The sequence below is a fragment of the Lepidochelys kempii genome, chromosome 3 (genome assembly GCF_965140285.1).
Source record: "Lepidochelys kempii isolate rLepKem1 chromosome 3, rLepKem1.hap1, whole genome shotgun sequence".
NCBI lineage: Eukaryota > Metazoa > Chordata > Testudines > Cheloniidae > Lepidochelys > Lepidochelys kempii.
In genome coordinates this window covers 196951973-196976954 of record NC_136382.1, presented here as the reverse complement: position 1 = coordinate 196976954, position 24982 = coordinate 196951973, and the positions used below count along the sequence as shown (strand labels likewise).

The 24982-nt window shown below is 37.7% G+C and overlaps 1 protein-coding gene across 12 annotated transcripts in view; it reads left to right on the top strand.

The window, feature by feature from the left end:
• The window catches only part of EHBP1 (EH domain binding protein 1), a 402075-nt gene that overhangs the window by 373069 nt on the left and 4024 nt on the right, over positions 1-24982 (top strand). For all 12 annotated transcript variants that reach the window (XM_078852347.1, XM_078852346.1, XM_073339539.2 and 9 more), the window contains 2 exons: positions 19408-19507; positions 20728-20801. In XM_078852347.1, the coding sequence (XP_078708473.1) occupies positions 19408-19507; positions 20728-20801 (174 nt within the window). The remainder of the gene's footprint in view (positions 1-19407; positions 19508-20727; positions 20802-24982) is intronic.

Here is a 24982-nt window from a genome sequence, read left to right as displayed (position 1 = left end):
AGATAGTTTTCTCTTCTTCAGAACATCATTAGGATTGAAAATAGAATCTCTTGCTTACACATTTTGCATAAATACATGGTAAGTTATCAATAGATGTTCAAATAACTTAATTGAGTTTGAGGGGGGGAAAGGTCATTTAATTGGCCTATTGAAATGTTAACAGGAATAGATATGGCATGGAATAGACTTTAATGGCTGCAGTGTGGCACTAATGTCTGCATTCACTTGCAAAATTGTTAATTAGGGCACTTTGGTAGTTCATTTGCTTTTGTATTGATGTACTTAGTCCAACAAGAGAAATCAGTTTTGTATGTGGTATTTACATGGAACAGAGGAGCCTTAACATACATGTTCAGTACCAATAATTAGGAAAATGAATAGTAAATCAAATTTGTTTTGGGAATAGTACCTGTTTTTTCATTTGCAAATTTCCAGTCTGATCGGACATTTTCTAGTATTCAATATATTTCAGTTCAAACTGATAGAATGTTTTGGTTCACCTAAATCTGTTCAGTAGTGTGGTTTAAAATGCTGTAGTATGCTTCGAAGATGTTATATTCACTAGCTATTTCAAGATTATTTTAACAAAAGAATCCCTACTGTGAAACAAGGTCCCACATTCAAAAAGGACTTGGATCTGGGTTTGCGGTTTCCCTGGGATAAGGTGAAATATCTCTTTAAATATATGTAACAAGAATAACTTACGTTGTATTGGCTGGCCTATTGTTACAAGTGCTGCATAGTAGGAAAGCAGTTAATTTGTGCAGAGGAAGCGTATAATGCTTCTACCACAAAAAGAAAACTTTAAAATATTGTTGTTCGGGGGGGGGCAGGGGGGATTGAGAAATGAAAAAATTGCATTGATTATAAACCTGAATTTTAGAGATATGAATCCTTACACTGTTTCAGAAGAATGACTGAATCCAAAGCTGTATGATTTGGCTGTAAGAAGGTTGTATTATGTACAGTGGTGAAACAAGATGGTACGTTATACTATAGGGCGTTATTTATGAAAGCAAGTGATAAGATAAAAAAAGGCAAACAATAAATTGCTGTAAATAGTAATTTTACAACAGTGGTTCTGTTGCCCCTACAACAACAGCAATATAGAAGGAAAGAAATTATACTGTGTGTCAAGAGAAAGTCAGATCTTCACACTTTCTAAATGAAAAAGATTTTATGATCCTTATACTACTGTCCCATGGGCAGCATTTGATATTCTTTCATACTGATTGCTCTTTGCATTTTAACATAGTTTGCAACGATGTGTTTCCTTTAAACTTCAGAGGCTCTTGTAGAGAGAATTGACATCCAGCTTCATTTTCTTGTATGTATTTGTGAAAGTACTTATGTAGAGATCACAAATATGCACACAGCAGCTATCTAGCTGTGCAAGTTTAATCAGAATCCCAGAATGTGTCATTGTGACTGTATGCAAATGTATTTACATAGGAATAGGTCTTGGGTTCTTTAAAGAAGGCAACAAAGTTGAAAACTGAGGCCAACAAATAAATGAAAGTTTCTCTAAATCCATTGGATAATAGAGGCAGTGTTAAGGCTAACCACAGTGTTGAACTAAACAGAGGGATTACTCCTGGGTTTTGCATCAGTTGTTTTCTGCCGGGTGGCCTCACTTGTCAAAAAAAAAAAAGAAAAAAGTTTTAACGGGAGAACATTCACATGGCACATTGAGAAAAGAAGTATGCTTAATTCCATCAAAGCTCAGAAATCAGTCATTAATTTATTCTAACCTCCAATTGTTGGTCATTTGTGAAACATCTGGCCTTTAAGTCATAGGAACCTAAACATAAGTACAATGTGAGCACTTCTCAAGATGTAAGTTTGGTATAATGGGGGACACTGTGTTAGCGTGTGTGTGTATATGTTACGTATGTTTCAACTGGTACTTAATTTCTGAGACTTTGAGAACATGTTAGAATGAATCCTTCGTTTAATTTACTCTAGAAATTAGATTATTGTTCATTTGCATCTTAGAAAAGTTCTGCTGTTAGAAAGAGTCTCTTTTTTCATGGTGGGTTAGCCGGTAGATATTTAGCAATCTTGCAGCTTACAAGTCAGAAATAGTTTCTAATGAAGTTGAAATTCAAGATAGAAAATGTATAAAAGCTTTCAGGAAAACTTACCCTATTTTCCATATGGCTAACTAATTGTTATGATATTTGTTTTAAAGCTGGACTTAGACACTCCTGACTGCCCTCTAATTTGATATGGCTGGCCCAGACGATTCTTATTCAAGAAACTTTGGTAGGAGAATGCAGTGAAGGAGATAAATAATTTTGCAGCCATAAGCACATTGCAAAGTATAGAAAATAAATCAGTCGTTCATACGGTAGTGCATAGAACAGTCTCCAGTTCATTTAAATTCGTTATGGGTTTGAACCTGGTTGGAAAGTAGCAAAGTGTTTTGAAAGAGATTTGGTGAAATCCTGAAGTTGGCAGAATCCTATATTTGACTGATCTTAAAATAATGAAAGACAATGCCCTACTTCTGACTTCTAAGAGGTATTTTTGTGATATATTTTATCATCTATAACTTTAACATTACAAAATGTCTTTGATGAAGCCACAGTATTGCATGTGTGCTGGGAAGGAAACTAGAATTCAAATATGACGGACAAAAAACAGCTGTGCCAGTCCATACCCAAAGTGTAATTTGGGTATTTCAGAGCTTTTCACAGTCTCAAGAAATGTACCTGCGTGGATGGATTTTTTTTTTTATTTTTTTTTTAAGATAACATCCTCTTTATAGTCAGGCCATTTGTTTTCTTGATAAGAAGAAAGAGTTTGATGCAGCTGTGATGCTATTTTGACAAACACAAAATGGTGCTATCCGAACATCTAACAAGGCAAAGCAATTTTTTAAGACTTTATATAAATTGGATCCTTTCAATTAAGATTAGCACACATCTTTAATCCATAATCCACTGCAAATTTTCCAGTATCAGTAACTCCTTTCAAGGCAAGTTTTGATCTAATAAACTAGGAGAATATATACAATAGTGAAAATTATGTCCCCTCATTTTTAATGGATTACATTAAAAAATAAAAACAACATTCTAAGTGTTGCTCAGTATATTTGGATCTGTCTTGTTTACTTGTTCCTTTTGTAATGTGACCAAATTTTTGTAATATGTGTGTAGATATAAGTGAGAGATAGAGAGTGTGTATGTGTGTGTGAGAGAGAGAGAAAATAAGAATGTAGATGCCATGCACTGAAGTCACGTTTAAACTTTGTTTAACCCATCATTTCAGAAGTACTGATGTCAAAAGTACTGTTAGGGTAGTAGAGATGAGAGAAAAATCACTTTAAACAGCTTGTGAAATGTAATGTTTGAAATGGTTCTTTGAGAATGTGTAGATTATGGCTTGCATAGTGACTCTTTCCAGCTTTCTGGGAAATGAGCTGTTGACATTCTTTTGGGTCATCATCCAAGATAGGAGGGCAACCACAAGGATTTAGCAGATAAATGCATCCAAAAAGACCTTTATCCATTTCATTGCAACTTGGAAATGTTCATGTCGAATAGCAGCATTAATGTAGCCCTTTTAGCCCTTCAAAGTGAGCCTTATATTTAAAAAAAATCAAATGACCACAGTAATAACTTCTTTACGTCTTCTAAGAGGTAATTCATTATTTACATAATTCTGGAGCATAAACCAATCTTTTCTTCAGGAGTCTCTGAAATAGAATTGGGAACTTATACAGTGAAAAAGATGCTTCTGAATTCTAATCAACCGAATCTGTCTCAAATTCATTTCTAGTTTATTGTAAACATTAGAATTTAAATTAATTTCCTTTTATCTGGTCTTTTGAAGAGAAATAATAACCTGTTTTCATGTTTTGTTTTGGGTTGGGGGGTTGACTTTGCAATTCAGGTGTTTGGCTGGGTGGGTGCTGATAGCATGGCGAGGGTTATACATTAGTATAGGTTATTATAATATAAATAGAAAAAAAAACTTATTGACTCGAACTAAAATGATACTATATAGGCTGAATGTGCAGGAAAGGTTCCCACAATGCACTATGAAAACCTAAGCTAACAAACACCCTGCTGCGTTGAAAACCCCCAAAAAAGACAAAAGCTCAATGAAATAGAAAGCTTACCACCGGTAGCTTTCAAAATGACAAACTAGGCAAACTATACATCTCCACCACTCCAATTTTGTCAGAATGCTAATGAGCTTGCTCTGATCTTTACTCGGCTTCCCGTGTTTTCTACATCTTCAAGGACCACATGGCGCTAGCAAAATAAAGACAACTAAATGAGAATTTCGAATGCTTTTTGTGTTGGGACCTGGTGCCTTTCAGTTGACGCACTCGTTGAATATTCTCAACTTAAAAGAGTACAACAGGGGGCTGGGTATGAACTTTTTAACAGGGGGAAATTTGTACAAAAGTAAATTAGTGCGATGAGGAAAATATGAGAAAAATTTCTGATTAATTTCCACTCCATAATATCAGTGACACCTTCAGCCCCACTCGTATTCTTCTAACAAGAGATGCTGATAAAAGATGAATGATTCTGTGTTGTTCACAGTGAATGTTTAGTGGTTTTTTAATAGCAGTATTCTGCATAAAAGGCACCAGGAAGTACTCTGCATTAGCAGTTGAGATCACTAGTTAATAGGATGATGTCTTTTAGCTTTTGTCACAAGATTATTAGAAAGGAGGTTTCTGTTCTCATCGTGGCACAGTTAGGAGTGCTTGTTGAGTACAAGTACTAAAATACAGGTTTCTCAGTATTGTTTCACATGTAAAGTAAAAGGCTTTTAATGCAACACCTTTTACGTTTTTTACCAGGTGATTTTGTCATTGGTCTCTTATCTGCCCCCTTTAGCTGTATTAATCATTTGAAGTGTCCTATTTTTCAATGGGCCCTTGATGAGGTATGTGTGTATAGATTCATTATCAAAACTAAATCCCCCAAAATAATGTCCTATATCTTCACAAACCTGATTACAAAGCTGTATTTACCAGTTTGTATTGTCGACTGCTGAATGCTTAGTCTATCAGTCTATATCATTCAGATTTGTAATTTAAAAAAAAAAAAAAAAGCATACTGCCTAAAACAAGCTTTGTCTTTTAAATATAATTAAAATCTAAAAAAGTAATGACACATCTTTAGCCAACAGTGTTAGTGGTAAGAGAAAATAATCATGAGTATTCAAGTTCACTTGGGAGATAGAGACCCCAACTCCATCCAAAATCACTTCCACTGCTGCCTTATGGTTCATTAGGGTAGGATATATTTGCATATCTGTGCAAGTTCAAATCTAGGGATGCACGCTTTGTGTGTGAGACAGGATGTATCCCTTTTTTATATTTGCATAGTAGTGTTTTCAAAATTATACTTATTTGGTCTTATTTAGTATTAATCAGCTTAAAACACACAGAACGATTTAAGATCTACCACCCTTTCTCACACTGAGTAATATAATATTCCGTGATTAGTCCCAGTGGTTTCTAATCGTGGAGTAAGATATTACTCAGCATGACGAATGACAACAAAAACAAGGCCCTTTTATAGAAACTAAGCAGTAGAAAAGGCCAATAGAGTATAATTCAAATAATTTCAAATATTCATGCATATACGTAAGGAGATACCTGTAGTTTACTTAAGTGATAGACACATTATGAACTTTTGATATTTTAATATCTTGCTTAAATCAGCAAAAATAAATAACACTGCAGTTACTACATCAGTTTGCCAGATATGCATGCAGTATACAGCATTATTTTTACTTAGCTCAGCATAGTTAACTCTAGGTACATTGAAACCTGGCCAAATAATGAGATTGTAAGGAGGTATCCAATCATATTGTGGGAGATTTGAATGAACACATAAAACTATAGCAACAACAAAAACAGCATGGCAACAATAGTTGCTACAAAAAAGGAAGAATAGAAATATATTCCTCAAAAGTGATGTCATCTTTTGATCTTTGATCATAAAATAGGGGAAGGGAAAAACTCTTCCCAAACATTTGGAATACATGAATGTTGCAGATGTGGCGCTAGGTTGCCATCGGTAAGGGTTTGTTAGCATTTCTTTTATAAACTTCTCTGTTTTCTTACTTTACCATACAAAATTACTCTAGGAATGAGAACTGATCTGTAAGAATTTCACCTAATATCAAACACTGTGGGGCAGAGGAGGAAGGGCCTTGAAACTGAAAAACAATTAATGTGTTGGGTATTTTGTTGTAAATTTATAACAGTCCACAAAAAAGTGCATCTGTAAATTTCTGCTATTTTAAAATCAGCGGTTCTATAAAGGATTTCATGAGATGTATGTTCTCAAAGTGCATTATAATTGATAACTCGCTCATATGGATCAATGGCTGCTTTTTTAACCCATAGCATACTAAATATAAGAGTAAAATTTCGACAGGTACCAAGCCTTAATCTGGGTAACATAAACGTGAAGACTTAAGGGTCTGATTCTCATTTACATTAAGGCTGCTTTACACCAGCTGACAGTGTCTAATAATGCATATAAGTGTAACTTGGATAACTTAACTGAGTCACATGGAAATCAGCAGGACTCAGTGCAAGCATAGATGCACAAAACCCTTTGGTAAAAGTTAGTTCTTCTGCAAGTGTTGGCACGTGTCCATTCCGCTGTAGGTATGGGCGTGCCTCACGCACAGTTGTCAGGGAACTTTTTACCTCCGTGATACTAGTCAGGGCAGCAATAGTGCCCTCTTTCACCACATGCCACTGCATGCTGGTATACGGGGGTGGGGCTGCCTCCAACCTCCCTCAGTTCCTTCTTACCGCCACCGATGGTTGTTGGAGTGATCTCAGACTTGTCATAAGTGATTCTGTTGCTCCTTTGTATATATACCCTGTTATTGTTAGGAATTAGTGAGTTAAATTTTTTCGTTTTAGCAATACATATTAGTCTTAGGTTTTTCTGAACTAGTTTTTTATCTTTCGTTACGGGGAGACATACTGGAACAACGCCACACTCACCAGGTTTTAAGTCCTGCCAGACTTGCACTAAGCCATGCCAGTCAGTGACTCATACCTGGCCTGCCTGAAATCTTTAGGAGAATCCCACATCAGTCACAAATTTGTAAGGGATTATCTCAAAGAAGGATAGAGCAATGAGGCTCAAATGTTTGCTCATGGAAGCAGCACTTCACTCCCCATCAGACTCATCTCACATGGAGAGCACCCCAAGTTCATTGGCTTCACGTACCAGAGATATCTGCAGCTCCTCAGTCCCCTTCGCCAGCACTGAAGAAAAGGCTTAGACTCTCCTCAGGCTCAGTCCCTCGCTGACCTGTGTCAGTGCTGGAGCCAAGTAGAGGCAGAGACTTTACAATACATTTGGGGGAAAGTCTCTCGGAAGCACTCTTCAGCTAAGAAGAAGGGATCCCTGCCCCTGGGGCCTGTGCCAGGTCCGTCAAGGGCATCCCCTGAAAGATCTCTATACCAGAGCCATCAGTCTTTTTTACTCCCAACCACCCTGGAGACAGGGGGCATGCTTAGCCTCTTGGTACCAGTATTCCTGGTGTGAAAGGTTTACAGTCCGTACTGATGCTTGTGGCACCTACCTCATGCTGTCAGGAACTCACAGTACCATTACCTCTCAAGCTTCTGCAGGCTGATGCAGTTGAACGGGAATTCTCCAATGATATCCCCAGTGCTGCCTTCCCTGGGCTCAGGCTACCAGTCCCAACTGGTTCTTCCTTGATGGTGGCAGCTTGTAATGGATGGGAGCGACAAGGACACCAACCATCCATGCCAAAAGGCAAAGATTCAAAGAGGCTGGACTTGTTTGGATGCAAACTTTATTCCACAGAGCATCTGCAGCTCAGGGTTGTAAACCAACAGCACTCCTGAGCCACTATGATTTCACCCTCTGGGAGAATATTTTAAAATTTCAAGATGAGTTACCAGAAGACTGTAGGCAGGAATTGGCAATAATGGTGGATGAGGGGAAGCTAGTTGCCTTGATCTGAACTCCAGGACAGTTTAGATGGTGTAAACACAACGGCTCAAACCATGGCATCTGCCATTTCTGTGAGAAGGTGTTTGTGGGCTCTCCTGAGAAGTCTAGCAGACCAGTCCAGGACCTCGCTTTCAAAGGTCCCTCTTTGTTTTCGGATAAGATAGACAATAATTCTCCATAATCTAAAAGATTCCACGGTGACGTTAAAATCTCTTGGTATCTGTACTCTGACAACAAAAAGGAAACAGTTCCATCCACAGCTACCATACAGACACCAGGGTTTTACTCCCCAGTCTGAAGATCTGCTGAGGAGAAAGGTAATAGGAGATGACATTCTCCGCCTTCCTCTTCAGCACCAGTGAGCTTTTCCCATCTAGCCGCCTCATCCAAACAGGCGTTTTGATACACTGGTGGAGGGCAGTGTACCAGGGACTGTAATTCATCTATTTCCCACCTTTTGTTTACAAATCACTTATCCTGCTTCCTAAGTGCTTGGGCCCATGTAACATTGGATTGGTGGGTCTTAAGCACAGTGGAACTGGAATATGCCCTCCAGTTCATTTCTGCCCCTCCTACATGCCGTCCTTCCTGACCCTTTCAGGGACCGCTCCCATGAAATAATCCATCAACAGTCATTCCTTCAAGCAGGGGCCACACAGGAAGTCTCATTGGGCTTCAAGGGGAAAGGTTTCTATTTCCACTACTTCCTTATCCCCAAAGCAAAAGGAGGTCACAGGCCTATTTTAAATCTAAGAAAGTTGTACAAACTCCTGAAGAAAATCATGCTCCATGTGGTTACCCTAGCCTTGATTATTCCCTTCCTGGAACAAGAAGACTGGTATGCTGCCCTTGATTTAAAGGGCGCTTATGTCCGTGTTGCAATACGACATAACCATCGGAAGTTTCTCAGATTTTTGGCAAATGGGTCACATTATGAGCTTCCATTTGGTCTCTCGATGACTCATCAGCTGTTATTGAAGTGCATGGCGGTATTTGCAGCACATCTATGAAAATCAGGAGTCCATGTATTCCTGTACCTGGACGACTGGTTGGTCAAACATCGGTTCGAGGCTCAGATGTTAGCCAGTGCATCCACCATCTTGTCCACAATCGATGCACTGGGGTCCTAGTAAATTGGGACAAATCACTGAGGATAGTTTATTTGAGCATTTTTAGACACCACAAAAGCCAAGGCCTTGCTATCACAATCCAAGTTCAAAACACTGCCAGGCTTAGTGGTGTGACAGAAAGCATATCCTCTCCCCATGGCACACAGCTGTTGCAGCCTCCTGGGTCACATGGCAGCATGTATCTATGTGGTTCAGCATTACAGGCTGCATCTCAGGCATGGCTAGCATCAGTGTATGCCCCAAGTTGTCATCATTTGCACAAGGTTGTTCAAGTGTCAATGCTAGTTTTGACATCTCTGGATTAGTGGATGTACCCTCTGAAAGTGTGTGTGTGGGTCTTCTTTATCCCCACCACTCACCTCTTTATCCTCATCCACATCAACCCTCACTCTGTTCACAGACATATTAGCTCTGAGTTGGGGGGGGCATATGGGGTCCTTGCAGACTCAAGTTCTTTGGTTGTCTCAGGATCTAATGGCTCATATAAATGTTAGGGAATTGAGAGCTGTAAAACTAGCCTGTTCAGCTTTAGTAGGAAATAACTTGTTAATTTGAACAGATAACTCCGTTACTACTGTATTTTACACACACAGAAAGGGAGGAGCCCAGTTGACCTAATTAGACCAGGAGGCAATTCACTTCTGGGACTTTTGCAGAACCAATTCAATTCATCGCAGTGCTGCTTACCTTCCAGAGAAGTGGAACATGTTGGCAGATCGACTGAGCAAGACCTTCTCCAATCACCATGAGTGGTCTTTATGCCTGAACGTTGCCAGATCTATCTTCCAGATCTGGGGACTCACTTGCCAGGTGGACCTGTTTGCAACAAAGTCTGACAGAAAATGCCACCAGCTCTGTTCCCAGGGAGCTCTCTGCCCAGGCTCATTGACAGATGCTTTCTGCTACCCTGAAAGAACCCCATCCTGTATGCTTTCCCTCTGATTCCCTTGCCACCAGAGTTTTGTTCAAAATCAAACAAGACAATGCTCATCTCATCCTGATAGCACCAGTGTGGCCCTCACAACACTAGTATTCGACCCCACTGACCTTGTCAATCAAACCTCCACTGTCTCTCCCGCTGGATCCAGATGTGATTTCTCAGGACCATGGCCACCTGCTCCATCCCAACCAGCAAGCCCTCCACCTGACAGTGAGGATGCTTCCATGATTAATGCCTTTGGAGACATCCTGTTCTGAGGATGTCCAGAAAGTGCTTCTCAGTAGTAGAAAACCCTCAGCTAGGGGCCGTTACCTAGCTAAATAGAAGCACTTCTCCATTTTGGTCCTCTCAGAAAGGCATATCCTCAGAGCATGCACCCTTGAATCTTGTATTTGACTATCTTCTCTACCTAAAACATCAGAGTTTGTACCATCCCCTATTCCTTCTCAGCCTCAGAAAAAGTTGTCATGAGGGAAATAAAGCAACAACTGGTAAACATCAGGGTAGTGTGCTTCATACTAGAGCAGTAGACATTGCCATGAGGGCTCTAAGACTAGCCGTTCTATCACTTCAGGACCACATTTAACCTTAAATTAATGGATAAACAACCAAGTAGGGCAGGGAGAAGAACTCTGGTCTGCAAATCAGCAGTAGGCAAAACAGCACTTACTGTCACTCAGAGCAAGCCATCCAATGTGACTTCTCAATCCGCAAGCAACGTAGTTCAACTGCCAGCAGTTTCTTCCAAGTGAGTGGTCCCTGCAGTTCCAAATTCACCAGACAATCTGCTATTGCTAGGGAACAGCAACAAATATGAAACTTCCCATGTTTTTGCAGCAGGTTCAAGGATCCCAGGAGATGGACTATGGATTAATTTTTCCTGCAATCTGGACAGTGATCTGACATACTTTTTCTACCAGTCCTTATTTCTTCTTAAATACCAAGAGATTGCAGAAACTGAAAATGGCCAGAGCATATCTAATCATGATCCTTCTGGATTTTGGACCTTGGTCATGGTACTGTGAATTCTTGAGTCTGTTATTTCCAGCAATACCAGACCTACTGACTGATAGAATTCCTGCCGGAGTATATTTTACTTTGTATCCTAAAGTTAAAAAGTGTCACCCCCCTACAGGATTCTGTCCAACTGTCTTCAATTGAATCTCACCTCCTGCCATCTTCATTCAGGAATCATAAACAGTCTGTCCTCCTGGTTCTTGGTCAGTGATTGCCACTTGAGTCTTCAATATGATCCTTCATAAAATGTGTAGCCTCTTGTTCAAGCCCATGCATTCTGTTTCTACTGGCTTTCTATTAAGATAATTTTCTGGTGGTCATTACATCAGCATGTAGAGTGGAGAAAATCAATGCCCTTTCATGCAATTTCGCTTTTATTATCTTTCATAATGATAGTTACACTCTGGATGGTTCCCAGTTTCAGACCCAAAATAACTCTAGGTTGCAGAGATAACAGGTCACTAGCCTTTTGTCCTTTTGTACCAATTTCATTTCAGACAAGGAGAAGGCTTGGATTTAGTGTTGTACAAGAGCTCTGTATGAGCTCAAAAGTGTCTCTCTCTCACCAGTAGAAGTTGGTCCAATAAAAGATATTACCTCCTCTACCTCATCTCTCTAAAGAGAAATCCTGGCATTTATTAGATGTGGTCAGTGCCTTGAAGTTGTATTAACACAGTTCTCAAAAGTTTCAATAAGGCTCTTCGTATGTTTTGTTTTTGCTGACTAAGAAATTACAGAAGGTTTCCTGATTGATGTTAAACTAGTTAGATATGTTCCTGCCATAAAGAAATACACATTGCTGGTCTTCTGAGGGTTGAGGCCCATTTCACTAACATTATTGTGCTTTCCTGGGATGAAATAAAGTCAGACAGAACACAGTAAATTAACTCTGCCTGGAGATCCTTGGCTACCTTTACTAGATATTATTGTGTGTATATCAGTGTCTCTTTAGAAGCTGCATTCAAACAGTGTGTCCAGAGTACATTTGTCAGAGAATGCCTCTGCCTAACTCATAGGTGCTGGAACCAGGGGTGCAGAAGGATCTCCTGGCTTGAAGTGGTTTCCATTATATACAGGGATTGCAGTTTGGTTCAGTGGCTCTCAGCACCTTCACTATGCAAATTGTTCCAGCACTCCTGGCCTAACTTGCCTTCAGTGCTTTCCCAACTAGTTCAAACTAGGAAATCCATGAGAAGCAAGAGAACTTTGTTTCCTTACTTGAAAACTGCTCTTCAAAAGGTTTGACCCCAAACTGCAACCCATCCTGTTTATCTGTTGATGGCTATTTTTGAACATTTCATAGTGAATTAGGTTAGTTTGGAGTAAGTAAGGCAGTTCTCATCTGGGGAAAGGAGGCAGGGGTTTCTATGTAGAGAGCTGAGCATCTTGATTCTAAGCTACTGGTTGTGGAAGCTATGATGGACCAGCACGTTAACTCCAGACTTGGGGAGCTTTTTGCAATAATTAAGTTTTATGGAAAAAGCACAATTTTTTTTGTTTTGTTTTTCCATTTTGAAACTCAAAATGTCATAAAAATATTTTAAGCAAAATTATGAGGTGTAGTGTTTCCAGCTGACGCCCTCAGTTGTCCTCCAGTGGTAGCTGACAATTGTGTCTTTCATTTCTAGTTTCCAATTGAGTCATATACATAACTTCTTAGTCTGCTTACCTGAATGAAATATAACTCCCTATTTTACTAAGGCATCAGAAATGCTCTACCTTTCTCCTGTGCTTACAGCATCCACTAGCAGTAGATATTTAACAGACTGACCTATGCCTTTACCTATCGCCTAGCCATGTCCAACAATACCTTTGTACTAGTTAGTTTCTCAGGTTCCCTTGACATTTTTTTCTTTTATAGTAATCCACACAAAAACATTTATCATAATGAGAAAGAGACTTCCTAGTAAATAAGCCATATTTGGCCAAGATTTTCAAAAGTAATTAGTAATTGGGGGAGAGGGGGCCTCAGATTTTGATAATCCAAATTGAGACCCCATGAAGGAGCCTGATTTTCAGAAAGTGCTGAGCACCAGATCTCTGAAAATCGGGCTCTTTTAAGGTGTCTCAAGTTTAGCATCCAGAATCACTAGTCTCTTTTCAAAATTTTGACCGCAATTCTAAGTCTGTTTGGACACAGGTAGCCAATTCTAAGCTCCTGTTAGACCTTGTCTTATTATTCCTTGCAAATAATATTTGTTAATTTAGCCCTTTCTGCTACCTTCTCTACACCTTTCATTATTTTGTATACTTTTATCACATTTCCTTTTATTCGTCTCCCCTGTGAGGTAAACAATCCCAATCTTTCCAATCTCTCTTCATATGAGAGTTTTTATGCGCCCCTAATCTTGACAGGATAAATGAAACTGTTTAAGCAGGCAAATAAGACATATTTTCAAATGAATTTCAGGATAAAATATGTGAAACTTCAGGCATTGACCAACCTTTGTAGGACTATCTGGTGGTCATGTAAACACTCTCAAATAACTACTATGTCTCCATAAATAGCAGTGGAGGGAAGTTGGCCAGTTTTTTCATTACTGGACTTGCTCTCGTTCACATATGCTGGCATTCTCCTGCTGGCCTCTTCACCCAAGTGTGTTGAGTGAAGAAAGCTTCTTCTATTCTTTTTAAAACTGTGTGTAAACATCAGCAAATGGCTGAAGAATGGGCTGTGTCTTAAGTAGTTCTTTTTCATGGTGTTCTGTTGAAGTAAATGGGTAGACGTGGCGTTTTCTGTGTTTAACTATTACAACGTAACACACAGAGTATGCAGTACAAATAAAATGTAAAAACAATTGCGCTTAAGGCAGCATACCTAATAATTTCCGTAAACCTGCTATTTCTCGCCAGACTGAATGTGCTGGTTTTGGACGATGGTAGAAACTTTTTATTAGTTATCTTTTGTGAGTTGTAATTAATTTTTGCAAAGCAGCTAAATATATTTAAATTTGAGGATTTCTAAATATATTTTATTTTAGTCTAGTGGCTTGTCTTGACAAATTTATGATGGCTTAATGTGTAAAGGATGTAGTGTGTCCGTCCATTTACACAGTAAACTAGTCTTGCCCCTACATGTTGCTACTTTTTCTCCCATTTAAGTAGTGCTCATAATGTTTTGTAGCACTTTCTTCTCTGTTTTCTTAGCAGTGTGCAGTCATACTACGTTAATCCATGTTTGGTTTATCTAAATGTCTTACTGCCCAAAAGGTTTAAATGGTTATAAGCTACATGGTACATATATGTGCTATTCACTGGATGATATTGAAGTGTTTGGTTTGGGATTTTGTTTGTTTGTTTGTTTAGCAGGGAAAAACTGGTGCTTTCAAATTGATTCAGCCTAACCATTTATCAGACTACTATTTATTAAAATGTTTAACAAGGAATCAGCATATGAGTTACCCATGAGTAACCCCTGTAGTATTTAATGGAAATGATATTTTATAAACCCATGTTCAAGTTCTACAACATAAAAGTATACTGCTTATTCATTTGCACTGTCCTCCAAAAATTGTAATGGATTTGTAGTTCAGAAATGGTACAGATGAAAGAAGAAAAAGGCCTCAATCATTATTAAATAGCAGCAATTGAAATTATAATTTGATGCATGAGATTAACCAAAAGATGTAAGCCATTTTGCGGAGGGCGGGGGGGGGGGGGGGAAGGTGACGGGGGGGGTAATGGGGGGAGGGAAGAGAGGGTCATCCAAATCCTGGCTTGTTGGACAAAATCATTGAACTTTTTGCTACAGCCTTTATTCAGTCTCATTCAGGAGATATTACAGTGCACTGCAGAACCAAAACTTAAGTCAATGGGAATTGCCTGTATGTTTCTGAGGGTGGAATTTGGGCCTTAACTGTTCCAATCTTGGTATCGTGATCATTCCTAATCACTGAGGAGGGATCTGGTAGATGTCAAGTGAAGAGAAGAATAGAACATGCATCCTTCACCACTCAAGCCAAACAATGAAAGAAGAATATGGTGATGTGAGAGAATTCTCCTTGATTCCTAGGGGGAAATAAAACAGAAATTTGATTTAAAAAATAAAGAAACTAGAAAAACATTACCAAAAATTCTCATCACAGATTGTCCACTAATAAAATATGGTATTACAAGGCTGTTATGTTAGTTTTTCTTGTTGCATCTTTCCATCACTTACTCTGCATTTTGAATGTGTGTGATGCTTGCAGCACTAAAGAGTGTTAAAATAAGACTTTTTTCCAGGAGTCATTATATTGTATCTATAGGATAAAAAGGTATAGCCATAATTATGTGTTACAAAGAATACATTCTGTTAGATAGTTAACCAGGTGAGGTTAAACAAAATAAGATGAATTCTGGGCTTTTTAGAATACTGACAGTCTTCATTTTAAGCTACAACCTAAAGTGCTTTATCCTGATATTAGGTATTGTGGCAGAAGCTAAAACTGCCTTTTTCTCTTAACTGTGCCAGAATACAACCTCCTTTTCTTTTTGCGCTAACAAGACTGCTTTACCACCACAGCCCACTCTAAGTAATTAAATCAATCCTTTGTACTTACCGTATTCTCCTCTAGTGACGGTACTAGATCTGATTATATGCTTCATGCATATTCAAAGTACGGCACTGACAGCTCTTTAATGAGCTCTTACTTAATCAGTATGAACAATGTTCATCTTGTTCTTTTTTTCCTCATACATTAGAGCTAGGAACAGTTGGGGAAAAAATGAAACATCCAGCATTCATTTGAAAAATATATTGTACTTTGAAAAGTGTCTAAGCTGGGGAAGTTGCATTCTGCCCTTTAAAAGTCTGATGGACAAATTGGATTACTAGTATTGGATTAAATAACAAATGGTTAGAGGAGAAATGAGAAAAGCTCGCTGTGATCACAGGCTTTAATATTTTTTGTTACTTATAAAGCTGAAGGGGTCTTTAACCAGTTATTAAAGTCAGGATTAATATGTAATGGTCCAACTTACTAGCATTAAAAGGGTTTGAATTTTTTTTCTTAAAAAAAATTAAAACAATGGTGTAATGCATGTATTATAGAAAAAAAACAATTTTAAGTTGAAGATCTGTGGGCTATTTATAGATTTCCATCATCTTGTACTGGCTCAGATAAAGGGTTTGCACACACAGTATCGATTTGTTCTAGGACATGTTTTTCACTTCATTTAAATAATCTGTGTTGTATTGTTTCTCCAGAGAGCAAAGCGGATATTTTCACATTTTGAATTTTTAAACATTTGTACTTGAATGATTTCAGTAATCATTTGAACTTGGAAAATAAACACATAGCAGTTGAACAGTTTTACTAAGTGGAAGTGTGAAATTAGTTGTGGATGAGGAAAATCCTTGTTTTTGTTTTTATTTAGAAATAGTAAGTATAAATTTAACTTTCAGATATCACTGCTGCATCAGCATTTCAGCATTCAATTTTCTTCACTGAAAGTGTTTTATATACACTCTCTATTGAAGAAAACAGTGTGAAATTGAGTAAACTATCTAGTAGTACTATGTTGCTTGAGAGTAGCAATTTTAAAATTATTTATGTTGTCATGTATCTTACCTTGCTCGTATTTAAGTTGTATGTACAAGAATTTAAAAGCCCTTGGTCAAAAAAATAAGATACCCCAATCTATTGCTGTTAATATTGCACACATGTGTCATTTCACTGATCAAAAAGGCCTTCACTGGGCTACAATTGGCCTTTTTCCAAATTGCAAGCTTTTTCTCAGCTTTTTCTTTTTACTCTTTCTTCTTTTGTTGCTGCCCTGGGATTTGTGCCTATCGCAGCCGATATCACATGACCAGTGTCAGGGCATCACATGGTCCAAAAGGAATACAAAAACAGCTGCCCTAAAAGACAGATTAAAAATACTGTAAAACAGTAAAGACTTTGTTGACTCACTTTAAAAAAAACCTGTGACTACTTCATACAATAAAATGTAAGCATAAAAATATTGAAGATGTGCAATCTGTTTTCGTTAGGCTCCAAATTGACAAATACAGCTTTTCCCTAGATTTATTTGAATATATGCTGTCGTTCACTTCATTTTACTTTTAGAAGGAGAAAATCTACATTAGTAGCTGGTCTAAATTGGTGAAGCTCCATTGAATGTCTCTCTGTCCCCATTTTCTGTTTGTTGAAAATGGTTTGCAGACTCATCCATTAGAATGGTATTGTGGTGTAATATATTTGTGATAGCATCTTTCATCCAAAGATCCCAGAGCCCTTTACAAACAATGAATTAATCAATTAAATGTTGTCATCTGTGTAACTAGTTATTAGAATTTTTTTACCTGCATGCTAAAGGGGGAATCAAATTTCATGCTGGTGGGCACAGATTGATTGTTTGTAGGGATAAGAAAGTAATCCCCCATGCTCCTGCCCACCATAAAAAGAAAGTGAGCTGACTCAGTGCAGTTCAGGGGAAGGATATATTGAGTACAGTCTAAGTCTTGCAGCAGGAACCCCCACTAGCTGGGCCAATGCGACAATTCCTCTGATCTTTAATTTGTTATGAAAAACATCCTTATTGTCTCAAAACTCTCTAGAGGGAATTCTGAGCCGTAAAACAGTACTGTAAATGCAGTACAGCGATGGCCTCATGCCGCCCTGCAGAAAAACCCAGGAGAGGAGGTTTTGAGGGAGGAAATCTCTACAAGACAAAGTTACTCCCCTTTTGTTCCCACAGACTGACACTTCCCCTCTTTGCTAAGAAAAAACTGCTGGGGCATCCCACCCTAGGGATCTGTGGGAGGTAGGGGACATGCCCTTCCGCCCCCAGCAAACCCTGGACCGGACCAGCCTGGCTCCAGTGCAGGAGCATTCACAAGGAACTACTTTTAAGTTACAGGGAGGTACCCAGAGAAAAAGATAATAGAACTCAGTCTGTATTACCGTTTCTGTTTAAACAACATGGAGCCATAGGGAGCCAATATGTGTCCCCATCAGCCTTGTCCCTGATTAGTCCACTCTTCTTCCTGTGTGGATTCCAGATCCATTGGGCTGCATGGGGGAAAGGCAAACAGTGTCATGGAGGCAGCTGGCCTTCCTTTCCGTGCAGCAGGGGAATAGCCATGGGAAAAGGGCAGCTCCTTGCACAGATCTGGCTCCAAGCATTTGCGTATGATTTGGGAATGTTTGTAAGACAGGCCGTGATGCTGAAGAATCAGCTGTGATGCAAATGTTAACACCCAAAAATTGGGGGTTTCCTCTTAGAACAAAAGCTCACTGCGTTTTTTGGTACATTACCAGCTTCTGATGTAAGCAAGCTTCCTCACCACAACTAGTGCCCCGTTACTGGATATTAATATAATGATACCTTCCCCTCATATATAGTATCTTTCCTCAAAGATTTTAAAGCACTTTACAAACATAATGAATTAATCCTCAACACGCATATGAGGTAGGTGTTATCCTCATACTAGAAATGGGAAACTGTGAGATACAGGCCCAAGGTCACAGAGTGGCAGAGCTGGGAAAAAGACCCCTGAATTTCTGACTTTATTCTTTTACTGTAGCCACTGGGCAAAGCTTCTTCCCAAATTATGCATTTCTTAAGGTTAAAATTCATTAGATTTACATGCCGGTAACATGTATATAAAGACTTGTCTCTCCTTCCACTTAATGTTGAGAAAGACAGGGGCTGATTGGTTGCCACAAATGGAGGCTGCGTATATTTGTGCAGATGTCATGACTCCAGTACCCTCGGCAACTGAGTCCCAATCCAATTCCTGTTAAAATCAATGGAGAGACTCCCTTTGACTTCAGTGAGGACTGAATCAGGGCCCCAATGCGGAGAAGCTATGTCAGCTATCTGAAATAGCAGCCATAAGGGTAGGGAGGCTGGCCAGCAGCCCAGCACACTGGCCAAGGGTTGTGGGCGGGATTTCACCTCCCCAGCTACTCTGTGCATTCCATCCACGTGGAGCCTGAATACTCTGGGTTTTTGTGGATGCAGTTAATTTCACCCATCGTAATGTTTTGTTGTTTTTCCACCTCTTGTATAATCGTATTATCTCTGGGGAGGGTTTAAAGGTAGAACTCTTTTTCTTCCAAATGTACTTAGTGTTAATATGATCTATGAGTACATTAAGAGGCACTAAAATATATATGCTGAAGAATATCAGCTTTAAAAGATTGACTTGTGATAGTTCAACAGTGTTAGGCTGCCGGTCTTGAAGTCTAATCTTTTGTTATTGTTCACATTTGAAAAATTACCTTTTAATGCCCATTAACATGAGAGATCTCATGTTCCAAAAACTGATACTAAATGTTCCAAAAACTGATACTGATACTTGTCCAGCTTGTGAAAAGTCTCATAAATAACAAATGTGCTTATTTTATAGGACGGAACACAGAAGAAGAAGAAGCTATGATGCAGGAATGGTTCATGTTGGTTAATAAGAAAAATGCCTTGATAAGAAGAATGAATCAGCTTTCTCTTCTGTAAGTATGGATGGCTGAGCTTGTTCCAAGAGGTTGATTTATCAGTATGTTCACTTAGAATATAGATGCTAAACTTTTTTGCTTTATTTCCATTAGACTTCAGAATTTTCCTCAAAGATGCAAAGTATGTGTGATTTGTGTACATATCAAGTAATTTGTTTTTCTCATATTTCAGACATGAAAATGCAAAGCATGCAATGATGCAATATTAGTGAGAGCTGTGAAAAAATATGAAATAGCAAGTGCATTTATATGTTCAAAGTCAAAAACAGTAGAATAAAATTACTTTCTAGAAATTTGAAAATATACTTGAATTGTACTTGAAATATAACATACAAATTTTATTTTCAGGGAAAACTTTAATTTAAAGTTGATATTTGCTCTAGTCAGTAATATTAGATCATTCACTAGTTTAGCAATGTTGGAGTGTGGGAAAAAACATATTAGTGAACCTCACGTGAAGCAATGTTACCACAGACAATGCAGAGCAAGTTTTGTGTAATAAAGACATGTAAACCTTCTTCAGAAACGGGCAAAACTGGCACAGTTATTAGGAGCATAGAGGATGAGAGAAAGCATAAATACCATTCATTATTAGACTGGCATTTGGCCTGTTGAGGTCGTCATTTCTTGTTTAGTTTTTCTCAGTTTACTGATGATTTTCTTTTAGTATGCCACCTAGTGTAGATATATGCATGCTTCCTTTATAACATAGTGAAATGAGTTGTACGTTTACGAATTTCTTTCTATGTCTGAACTTGATAGAAGATTCCACCTTAAAATATTAAGCTCTCTAATCCTGGGTCTAATTTTCTGTATTCGTTAGGTCAGAATTTACATGGGATAATACTTTAAGTGTTCATACTATCTTGGTGAATTGTTTGAATCTGGAATTTGTTCTTTAGATAGGAGAGAATATGTTATACTTAGGACATAGCACAACAGCTGCTCCAAGGATGAATATTTACTAATTATGTACAATAGTACAAGGAAGTTAAACTAAATCCAGAAAAACAGACGTTACAGAAAAGGAAAAAAGCATCATTACTGAATATTCTACCTGAGGACGGTTTTAAGTTTGTGTATCATTTGTTTGGAGTAGCTTAAAGTTGAAGAGAAAAGTCAGTTATGAGTCCTAAAATCAATGTAAGTTAAAGGTTCTTTTAAGTGTTTAATGATTTAGTAATTAACATATTGATGAACTTTTGCAACTTGCCTAGGGAAAAAGAACATGACCTAGAAAGGCGGTACGAACTGCTGAACCGAGAGTTAAGAGCAATGCTTGCTATCGAAGGTAAGCAATATTAACAAATGAAATTACTTAACAGGAAGACCAATAAGAAGGCCCACCTGAGAATGGAGTCAGCTATCCCATAATTCAAAATTATAGTGTGCAATAGATACTGTAGGTCTTTACTCATATCCATAAATTATATGCAAAGAAATTGTTTCAAGCATTGGATTCAGAAAGCAAGATCAGAAACATGATCAGAAACTAAAATATATTTGAAAAAGCATTGGCGGGGGGGGGAAGCACAATGTATTTTTACATTTTATTTATTGTTTTTGTTACACCAAAGTAATTTTAGTTTTGATGCAGTGATGTTGCTTATCATAAAGGGATGACTCACATACATGAGATTCCTTATTTCTACATTTTAAATATTTTTATAGCAATATTTCCACTGTGGAAACAAATCTCTTCAGTCTTCATGATAACATATTATACACGTGTCAAGTAAATATTTCCTCACACAGAACATCAGGGTTAGTGCAATCCATTGCACATATTTTCTTCATTCTCTGTAGCTCTCTAGAGTCTAGTCACCTTACCTGAATGAAAACTCATGGAAAGATTGACATGGGGATAAGTGAAACAATTTCATACTTTCCATAATGATTTTAAATGAATTTGTACAGTAATCCTAAGGAGGATTCATAATAAATATAAATATCCAGATAGCTTAAACTGTTGCTTACATTATATTGTTATTTAAATATCTTAAGTGTTTTATAATGCTGCTCTACGTATACCTCTCAGTCACAAATGCTGACTTGTAGTTCAAAGATGTTTGCTTAAAAGTTAATCCTTTGGGCTCTGTAAAATGGACCTTTTGTCTAATCAATGCAAATTGATTTTGCTATTCTATATTGACCTCTTAGCCCTTTGACTGTCCATGGTAATTTCTTTCTTCACCTGATAAGGTACCTGATCCATAATAAATCAATTCTAATTAGTTTGGAGACTTCACTGGAAGCATAAGTTTGTAGGAGAAAGACATGGGTTGTCAGGTAGCTTTTTCATATCTATCTGTCTGTTACTATATTCTTGGGTAAGGCTCAGTGCACCATACTCTTGAATAAAACCTGAGTTCAAAAATGTATACTGAGGTAACAGTTAATTAGAAATTAAATATTTAAAACAGATTAAAATCCTTTTTAACAAAAAATAAGTATTGGGCATAAATTATACAGTAATGTCCCTTAATTATTTTTATCGTGGGCACTTCAAACCTAAGATCTTTGAATGCCTTACAGAATATGACAAATCACACATATACCTTAATAAAATAAAATTAAAAATAGCAAAACATCAGACATCGGAAAGATCAGATCTACTTGTTAAGTTAATAATGATGAAATATACAGGATTTTTCAAGAAAAACAATATGTTTGTTTACACTACTCTTATTATGTTTTAAAATTTTGAATTGTATTAAGATTATTGTTCTCTTAGGAACTTTTTAAAGAAGGAGTTATCCAGATACGATGATTGAGGCTATAAGTATGTTACAAGATGCTGAAATATAGTTTTGAAAAATGGACTCTGGGTGTATATGTAGGTGCTTTCAAGCTTTTCGTGTCTGATTTATGCTTGATTTCAAATATTAATTAAGAGATTTTTAAAATAACACAAAACGGATCTGTGTAGTAAGGTTGACTGTAGAAGAAATTAGAAAGTTAAATAGGCTAAATGAGGAGTTCAAGGCAGTATGTATCAGAGAGGCTAATGAACAGTTGGTGCCATATAAAAGATGTGAAAGGACAAATCTAACACGTGTACAGATATTCCCACTCCAAAACATATGGACACTAAAAAATAGCAGGGTGGTTTCTGTTGGTATGTTTGTTTATTTAAAGTGATTGTTAGTAGCAATGTTCTGATTCATACTGGTACTTTAAAAAACAAGTCTTTGAGAGGTGATAATTACTGTTTTGGTGAATTGCTCTAACTCTTCCACCCGTGACTCTGCTGTTTAAAAATCTATCAAACAATTTACTTAGCTAGTTGATGACAGGGGAAAAAGAGACTTGCAAAAGGTAGCAGCCTGCTGATTGTAGATAAAGGCAGTTTATTGGCCATCGGCCTGCCCTGCTAGTCTGAGCAGTGTGTGGGCAGTACTGTAGTTTAGAGGTGCTGACCGTTATAGTGTTCAGTGATGTGGAGACAGTGTCCTCTTAGCCAACTGTTAAAATGGATGCATATGCAGTTGAATAGCCTTTTGGAGTGTTAAAAGCACTTCACACAGAACACATGAATGGCCAACAGCGGTAAAAAGAGGAATACTTTTTTTTCCCCATTTAGCAGCAGAGATAAGAAAAGGAGAGTAAAGTACTGGCTGCTTATAGCAACAAGCTATTCATATCGTTACAAGTGAATTTGCTGCTGAAAATGCTCATCCGGAGAAGGGTCTGAAATAGTTCTAAAGAATCATAATACGCTGAAGGATATATCCCCTACTTGGTTTGTTTTAGCATGGGCAAATGAGAACACACGGCATGTGTTTGTCTCACGTAAACAAGGTACGCATTTCAGAGCTTGGATTTTTCTGCATCCAAAGCTGAGTAGCAGGATACCTTAGACTTAAACACACTTCAGTTACCTTCCCCTTTTTCCCCCAGATTTAATGCCTCCTTAGAAAAGATAAGTTCATTTTTCCACACCTTGGGGTAGTGTGTTCATTTTCTGCCCAAGAAATGGATCTTCTTTAGGATTTTGTACATCTTGATTTATTCTTGGCTTATAGTTTGAAGTGGGTGCTCTTCTAAAAGGATTTATGCATAGGTTCACTATTTTTGTAGTTATGGTTTATATGATAAGCTTTTTATATTTAAAATCAATATGTAATCCTGTGGAGGAGCTTATCCCCTAAAACCCCATTTGTAAATCTATTTTAGCTTTGTTACACAGCACAGCCACAGTATTCCATAGATTGATTAGGTTCAGCAGTAGAATCCTATCAAATGGCCTGCTCTGATGATGATGCAAACTCTTTCAGGATTGCTAGTTGACTGGAACTAAAGATAAGACTTGACTGCAATCCCCCAATGTGCTCTTTACAAAACTAGTGTTAATTTTCATCCAAGTGCTAGGCTTATTTATTATAGTGGCAAGGTTGAAGGTTTTACTAGAAGAACTTTAGACCGTTTCTATTACAGTGTTTCTATTGGAATAGTCTGCCTGTTGTCTCAAAGTAATTATCAGTTTAAGCAACTAAAATGAAGACAATGTAAACTCCACGCAGATGAATAATTGAAAACATTTGGATTTCATTCTGAATTTAACAAACTATGTAATTTGAAACTGCACAATGCAAGAGACTGCATGGGGTCCTTTTAGCTCATATACAGCATCAGAGCTTTCTCCTATTTTTATCCAGAGTGTAGCTTTTATAACAGTATTATTCTGGAATCTTCACATTAATCACAGTCTATATTGTAGTTTCCCAAAGCTGTAGTCAGTGCTGGTAACTATATATAACACGTGTGCTAGATAATCCTGTCTTAAAATTTACAACAGGTAGAAGCCAAACTTGCATGCTGTTGCTTTTTAAATATATTGACATTTGTGTTCTCTCTGAAAGCTGTTTTACTGGGGGAGGTATGTTCAGTCGGATATTTTACTGTGTAAAACAAGCTCCTAGTTTAATATTATATAAAATAAATATTGACCAAATATTGTCCAAAAACTCCTCCCTTCCTAACAAACTGATATTTATTTGTCTGCACTTCTAAGAGGGAAATTAAGTTTTTCTCCTTTCCGAAGAAATGTATACAAGTTAATTAAGCTAACTCAACAAAGCAATTGTGTACTTGTGCTAATGAACCTTTGCATGGCATCCTCACAAACAACACTACTATCTACTGTAACAACAGCAACAACAAAAATCGGTTTCATTCTAGGTCTGAGTGTCCCGTAAGACGTTATTTACCATACATTGCTGTGAGCTGTGTCTACTATATCAATATCTATAGGTAGGAATGTTACAGAGGAAAAAGTAGTTCATACCAAACCTCCAGTTCTAATATAATTCTAAAATATTTTGGCTCCTGTCTGCACACATAAGATGTTACAGAAAATTGCTTCTAACATTCAGAAAAATGAGAGTGTTTTAAAAAGCTGAAACTGCCAACCAAGACAAAACTGCAAAGTATTAGATAGCTCAAACCCATGTAGAAATGGTGCTTTTCAGA